Below are 7,500 nucleotides of genomic sequence, written 5' to 3'. Positions count from 1 at the left end.
CAAATTTTGTATTCTAAAATTGAAATATTTATGTGTTTATGAGTCCATCTATGAAGTTAAAATAGCCGATAAAAATATATATTATTAAAATATTAAAAATAATATGAATGAGGCTTGAACGTTAAGAGATCGTTATGAGATGCTGTTTATCTTTTTATTGTCTCAAATGTAGAACATTTGGACTAAAATACTGGTCAAAAGTGCTGCACGCTGGCAGAATATGTTGCTCATCAGATGCATCGTGATACACTGTATATACAGTATTGTAGTGTGTTGGGGAATAGAGGGGGGCGGAGATCTCCCAGCATGCTTTGTTTATTGTGTGCTTTGGGGTTGTCGGGGAAGGGGATTGTGTTATGTCATGTAAATTGTTAAGTCATGTTAATTGTTTGGCCGTTGCTAGTGCTAGTTATCCATGTTACATGTGTTATGATAGATTATTACTTTTATGTGTTAAGATTGTTGCACCAGGAGGGAGAGTGTGTGTGCCGTTAGTCGCGTGCCTGCCGTGATGACAGCGCCGCAAATAAAGCCTGTGCACCCTGACTAATAAAGATCATGCTTGGTTGGTGAAGTCAAATCTCCTTTCCCTTGCTTGAAGAAGCCCTAGCTCACTTTGATATATATGTAGTTTCCCAGTACCAAGGGACCTATAATGCAGTGAAAACAATCTAGGGTAATTACAGATTTATGATGGTGTTGCTGAAGGCAATGCTGGAGATTGGTGCATTGTGACAAAGAGGAGAAGAAGCTGAAAAGATAAGATAACGCAGCACTTTATGAATCCCCGGGCCGCGGGTGAAATTCAGGTAAGAAGCTGATGGATACACGGAGGGCACGTTGACAGCAATTCCCATTGTGTAGTGGAGGAAAACACATTGGATAAGGCCTAGGGTATTCATAAAATTATCGGTTATAAGAAATTTTAAATCGCTATATTATGAAATCTCATTCCTGTGAGGTGCGGGAAGAGTTCAGAGCCCTCCAGTTGTCCCCTTATTGTGTCACGTTGCAGCCTTACTTAGAATGGATTTAATTCAATTGTATGTCCTCATCAATCTACGCAAACCCTGCGATGACAAAGCGAAAGCAGTTTTTTGTTTTGTTTTGTTTCTTTGATAAATGATGTAAAAATAAAACACTGAATTGTCACATTAACATGTGTTTGAGACGCATGCACAGTATGCGTGTGTGTACCAAGCCATTGGCCTTGTGACTCGGTCTGTTTGCCTTTGGGTCCAAGTGTTTGTCTGATTTTAATTCACCAAGAAATTAATCCATTAGGCTGTTTGTTCTCCGTCAGTGTTTGTTTGTATGCATATGCGTGTGTGTGTGTGTGTGTGTGTGTGTGTGTGTGTGTGTGTGTGTGTGTGTGTGTGTGTGTGTGTGTGTGTGTGTGTGTGTGTGTGTGTGTGTGTGTGTGTGTGTGTGTGTGTATGTATGTGTGTGTGTGTGTGGTGTGTGTGTGTCTGTGTCTGTGGGCGCGCGCGTGCCCGCGTTTGTGTGGGCGCATCTGTGGACGGCGCGGTATTGAACCCATTAGCTGAGTAAACCACCCAGGATGATTGCAGCTTTGAAACAGGTCATCTCGAACGCGCGTCCCAAGTTTTCAGGCTTTTTTCTTTCGCTTTTTTAAATGCCACGGCGCACGTAAAGACAAGACCTGCAATTCCAAAGCGCTCCTAATGGACCGGATAGAAATGTCACATCGATCCGGGTACGAGCGTGAAAATGAAAAAACGCCGAATAATATTAATAAAAAATAAACGTGATTGAATTTATTTAAATGAAACAGAAAACCTTTCGGTTGTACGACGCTGGACAAGGAGGTCAGTTTATTAACCAAGTCCATCGTTTTTTTTGATGAGTTTCAAACCGCCAGAACACTGAAAAGTAAACCGGCGCCATTTGAATACAATAAACGACAGTGAAAGTTACAATAACCCCCCCGGTAATTATGACTGCGCTTTATCTTGTGCTCCCGGCACAGCTCATCCTGCTGAGCTTTTTAAATGAACAGGGTAAACTTCCCACTTAAGAGTTAGTCTCCAACAATCTTTCATCCTTCACCACTCAAATTTGGCGCCGCTCCCTATTCACGTCCCTATAGTTTTGATCTTCTGTAAACACGGTGGTTTGAAAGTTAAGGAGAGAGGAAAAACCAAAACAAACAAGCAAACAAAGAGAGAGAGAGAGAGAGAGAGAGAGAGAGAGAGAGAGAGCGAGAGAGAGAGACCATGACCAGAGAAAACCACGGAAAAAATAAAAAATAAACAGAACAGCTTTAGTGTTTACTTGAGAGAACTCAAAATGATGATGAGGAACCTAACTGCCTCCCTCGTTTATGCAACAAGCGACGGCAAAGACGGAGCTGTTTACCTTTGGAGAGACGGAGCGGGGGAAGGCGCGTCTTAACAGGGGGACAAATCTTTCTGTTTAAAAGAAAAAACAAAAAATACAAAAAACAAAGAAGGACGAATTCTATAGCCGCGGGGAGATGGAGGACAGAGCCGGCAAAGTGTTTTCTTTCTTTATTTTTTCGTTTTTCTTCTCCTTTTTTTTTCCCCCGAACGGGAGGCTTAAGTATTCACACTCTGCGGGGACGTCGGGGAGCGGAGACGGCCGCTAAGCCATAGGCGCCCGCCGCTCAGAATGAATGTCGAATGATGTTCCCGCGTATCTCGTCACCGCAGCTGTAACTCAATAACACATATTACAAAATGAGCCGAAAAGATTACAAGTACAAGAGCGCAGTTCTGGCGGAATGGAGGGGGACCTCTGGTTTGTTGCTTCTTTGTTCGTTTTTTTTTTATTTTTCATTATTCGTACGGCGTGGTGCGGGGACGGACGGAGAAGTGTCGCCGTCTGTTTCGTCTTTAAACCATGCGGCCGTCCTGATCCTATTTGTCCTTAAGCACTGTGGCATATGGTCCCATCACCAGCCTGTTTTAATGTAATTGACGGCATCGTGGAATAATGATAATGCGAGACCATTTGCAAATTTAGGACAGCGTAGCAGAATGGTGTGCAGAATGTGCTTTTTTTTTTCTTCGTCTTTGGCACGTTTAGTTACAACAGTGTTTGTTAAATGGGGGTAGTCGCATTGCCTATGCGTACTGCATGGGGGTACTGCACGGGGTACTCGGGTAAATAATGTGTGATAAAAATGTTGGTTACACATAATGTTTTAAAAAAACACATACAACACACATCCAAATCGTGTTTTCCATAATTCCATAAATCCATAATTTATTTAAATTTTTAATTTTATTTTTTTCTCTCAATGCCAGTGAAAGGGGTACTCAGCTGAAAATGAAAGATCTTAGAGTAGGGCACACCACTAAAACAAATTTGAGAACCACTGAGCTGCAGTATGCAAGTGTTTTGTATGGCAAAGTACAAGGCCTTATACAAGGACTTGGTATCAAACTTCTGGATAGCAAGAATTCCCTTGTTGATGATTGATTTGTTTGGTGTGTTTGATGAGGTGCAGCCCATAGTGTACATGCAGATTGTTGTGTGTCTGAGTCATGGTGTTCAAGTTGCTCTTGAATGCATTTAGGTACTTCTATGATCGTTGGGTTTACGGTAACCTTTCAACCTTTTTGTTTCCCCTCGTCTCGTCCACAGGATGATTCCGTCCAGCAGCAACGACTTCCTGGTGCGCGACCTGGCGCCCGGCCGCAACTACGACCTTTGCGTGCTGTCGGTGTTTGACGACGCGGTCACATCGCTGACCGCCACGCGTCCCCTGGGCTGCCTCTCCTTCACCACCGACACCGAGTTCAGCCAGTGCCAGGCCCTCCACAGCCACTTCCTGGGCGGAACCATGATCATCATCATCGGCGGCATCATCGTGGCGTCCGTGCTGGTCTTCATCATCATCCTGATGATACGGTATAAGGTCTACAGCCACCAGGGGTCAGGCCACGGGAAGGGCGCCATCGCGTCGACCCCTCCCAGACCCCAGAGCAATGGACAAGGAGGAGGTGGTGGTGGCGGCGGCGGTGGAGGAGGAGGGCAGGTCCTGCCTCGCTCCATGTCCAAAGTAACGGACTGTCAGGAGGACCCGCCGCCGGGGCTCTCCAGGGCCCTGTCGCCGAGCCACACCCTCAGAGACACTGTGGCGATGGTGGAGGAGGAGGGCGGCGCGGGGGCCCTCGGGATGAGGACTGACTCTTTGGCCAACGAGGAGCTGCTGTCGCCCACAAAGGCCCGCCTCTCCTCCAGGGTCGCCATCGAAATGAAAAGCCGGCCGTCATCAGTCACCAAAGAGCTCACCTCTCCCAAGGAGATGGCAGGTGGGTAGATAGAGAGAGAGAGAGCGAGAGTGAGAGCGTGCGGTACAGGACGAGCGTAAGTTGAGGAGGAGGAGGAGAGCGAAGGAGTAATAATTCAGTGAGAGAGACAGAGATGGTGAGATAGTGAGAGCATGGGGGACTTGGAGAGAACAGGAAGGCGGATAACCCCCCCCCCCTCAAACCCCCCCCCCCCCCCCCCCCCAAAAAAAAACACTTGAGTAATAGAAAGAGACAACATGCAGCCGAGGGTGTGAAATTGAGGGAGATAATGACTGAGAGGAGAGATGATTGAGAAACTGAATGAGTGTGAAGGCGAATGCCTGGGAGAGAGAGATATCATCCTCGTAGAATGAGAGAGCGCGGTGGAAACGGCGAGATGCAGCGTGTGTGTGCCCCCGAGGAGCTCGCCGGGTCCCTCTGCTGAATGTGCTGACACTAGCACCCTCCCTCCCACCACCCTCCGCTTTGGCGTAAAGGGAGTCCCTTCTATCGGAACCATTGATAAGGAGCGATGCCGATGTCCACCTAATTTTGCAATATTGCAATATTTGTCGCCGCCACAGGTGGCAGCGCCGAGCGGGCCGTTGACGCGGCTCATCCGAGCGCCTTAGAGATCTCGCTTTTCGGGGCAATCATTGGTTCACGGGGTGTGTTTGTGTGCATTTTCTGAACTTCACATTAACTTACTTATAAAGCCTCAAACTGCTGTGGTTAAATTGCCTTGAGAGGCTTTGGTTACACCTGTCGTTTCAGTGCGGCGGTTATTATGCGTCGCCTCCTTTGCACGCTCCCCGACATACCGAGGGATGATAATTTAAACAAAAACAACCGAGCGGCTTATCCTGTGCCCTATAATATATTGCAGGGAACGTGAAATGTGATCGCGGCCCTGGCCAGAGTGCTCGCAGGGCTCCGCCGCCAGACGCCGGGGGCGAGGAGGATGTGGGCGAACATAAAAGGAGGGAGTCGGATGAGTCAAATGACGCTGGACGTGACTTACACAACAAAGTCAAGGTTCCTTCCTTATGAACAGTCAGGATTGGAATTCCTTTTTGTAAATCGTGCTTTTTTTATGGTTGTGCATTGATTTTTTTGTGACTGGCAGAGCAAGACTGGTCTACAATGCAACAAGTGCAGTGACAGTATAGAGGGAAAGCCATGAAGTCAATGTGAGAGTGTTATGCATTTTATCGTTCTCTCACACTGTTTAATTATATCAATGGCTCTCATCCTGCGTGAACCCTTTCCCCTCCTCCGCCGGGTACAAATGGCTCTTTTTTTCGGCTCTTTTGGCATCGCCGCCAGCGCCACCGTTCTACCGCATTCACGACAATGATGTTTGCTTCGGGACGGACGGAGAAAGAGAGAGCGAGAGAGAGACAGACGTGGGACGGCGCCTCTGATATCACACAAGACGCGTCCATTATGGGGTTAGGAGGAGCCCTAACTCGTCAATCCCCACTGCAGAGGCTTGTTCTCTGTCGGTATTGACACGACCGTGAGGCTTAGAAGAGTAAAAAGAAAAACTTGTAAGGAGTACAAAGTGAGCGTGGCTCCTGGGTGTGTGTGTGTGTGTGTGTGTGTGTGTGTGTGTGTGTGTGTGTGTGTGTGTGTGTGTGTGTGTGTCTGAATTCAATGCCGAGCTAAAGGAAATCCAAGGCAATCCTTATTTTTTCTCTTCAGAAAGGTACGGGGACTTCAATGCAGAGTCAAACACAAGAGGATGTTTAAAAAAAAAAACTGCACCCATTTTTTTTCCTCCTCCTCCTCCTCCTCCTCCTCAGTACAAATAGAATTTGTGAGGGAATAAGTTGGAGCCGTGAAGCTGTCGCACGAGAATAGGGGAATGGGTGATTTACCTGCTGTATTTAACGGGGTGGGAGCTGTGTCTGCGGATGTTTTGATCGTGGCACAGCGTGAGCTTTACTGTGACCTTTCGGCCAGCGGCGCTGAGGGTGCATGGTGTACATGTGTAACTGTGCCTCGGCTTCTGTTTTCACCGCATCATTTTGCGTTTCATCGTTTGCAGGCGTCTCCGTCGAGCTACCGCGAGAGTCTCGAAAGTCAAGTAAACGGAGTGAGGTCGCGGCGTGAGCTGATCGCTGTTGCCTTGAAACTTGCTCGCCAAAAGACTCGTTCTTATCAAACAATTCTTTCAAATGACTCATGAGTCCGGAGTCACTCCGCCAAAAGAGTGAATCGTCGACTCACATACTGAAAATAATTACTAAGTTAAAGTCCGAGGCTAAAAAGGTCAAGGCATTTCGTTTCATATTGAATGTGACTAATTTACAGTTTGCATTCCGCCAATATATAATAACTGTGACGGAATTAAATGATTCTTGCCAGAATTCCATTCCACACAACCAGAGGAGCTGGAAAACCAAACAAATCTTTTTTTACCCAGTGACCCCTTAAGAACATGATCTGAAAAACGAGTCAAATTTCCATCCCTAGAGGATAAGGCTTTTGTGCACCGGTTTATAGGTCACAATGTAAAACAAACCCACATTTTTATCATATCGCCTGCCTTTCACAATAGCTTACTCCTTTTTTTCAATCAAATGCTTTAAGCGTGCCTGAGAGACCACTTAAACTGCCAAAACATTAAAGGATATTATTCAGGTACTGATAAGAATATGAATTAAGTGTCACCACTGCATTTCGCTAAGTATCACAAAAACTGCTATTTAAATATGGACTTCTTTGTTATCTCAACTCCACTTGCAATCTCCAGGCCAACTGTCGACGGAGGGGGGGTGGGGGTGTGCGTGTGGGAGGGGTTAGGGAGTGACGGAGAAAGTGTCCCCAATACACACAGCACTTGTTTCATTCCATGTGGAAACGGAGTAAAATAAAATAACGTACATCCAAAATGAAAGAAAGACTCGTTCCGCTGCGCCAATCGCGTCTGGGTTGGTATCGTCGGTGAGGCACCGACGGCGTCACCGGCGGCTCAAGGGGGATAAGATGCGTACCGCATGGACAGAATGCCGGCAGCGACGCGGGTTTCGAAATCAGCCTGTGATGGTCACTAACCGACTCTCACAGGGTGCCCCCCTCGGAGACGGCAACCCAGCTTACGCCGCCTTATGTCGCCTATAGTTAGCGCCGGCCCTGAATTCACCACAGTAAGCAGGTTCACGTTGGATGTTCTGCGCAATAATCGCTCTCCCCACTCAGGAAACCGAGGGGTGCT

General features: G+C 47.0%; 1 protein-coding gene across 1 annotated transcript in view; it reads left to right on the top strand.

Moving 5' to 3' along the window:
- LOC307235176 (leucine-rich repeat and fibronectin type III domain-containing protein 1-like protein) overlaps positions 1-7,500 on the top strand; it is a gene marked incomplete at both ends in the record, with an annotated part of 54,729 nt that overhangs the window by 43,615 nt on the left and 3,614 nt on the right. The window contains one exon of the mRNA XM_080007186.1: positions 3,631-4,301. Within this exon, the coding sequence (XP_079863312.1) occupies positions 3,631-4,301 (671 nt within the window). The remainder of the gene's footprint in view (positions 1-3,630; positions 4,302-7,500) is intronic.

Source organism: Zeus faber (genome assembly GCF_960531495.2).
Source record: "Zeus faber genome assembly, chromosome: 9".
Lineage (NCBI taxonomy): Eukaryota > Metazoa > Chordata > Actinopteri > Zeiformes > Zeidae > Zeus > Zeus faber.
Note: the sequence above shows the minus strand (reverse complement) of the source record. Positions and strands in the feature narration are given on the sequence as shown.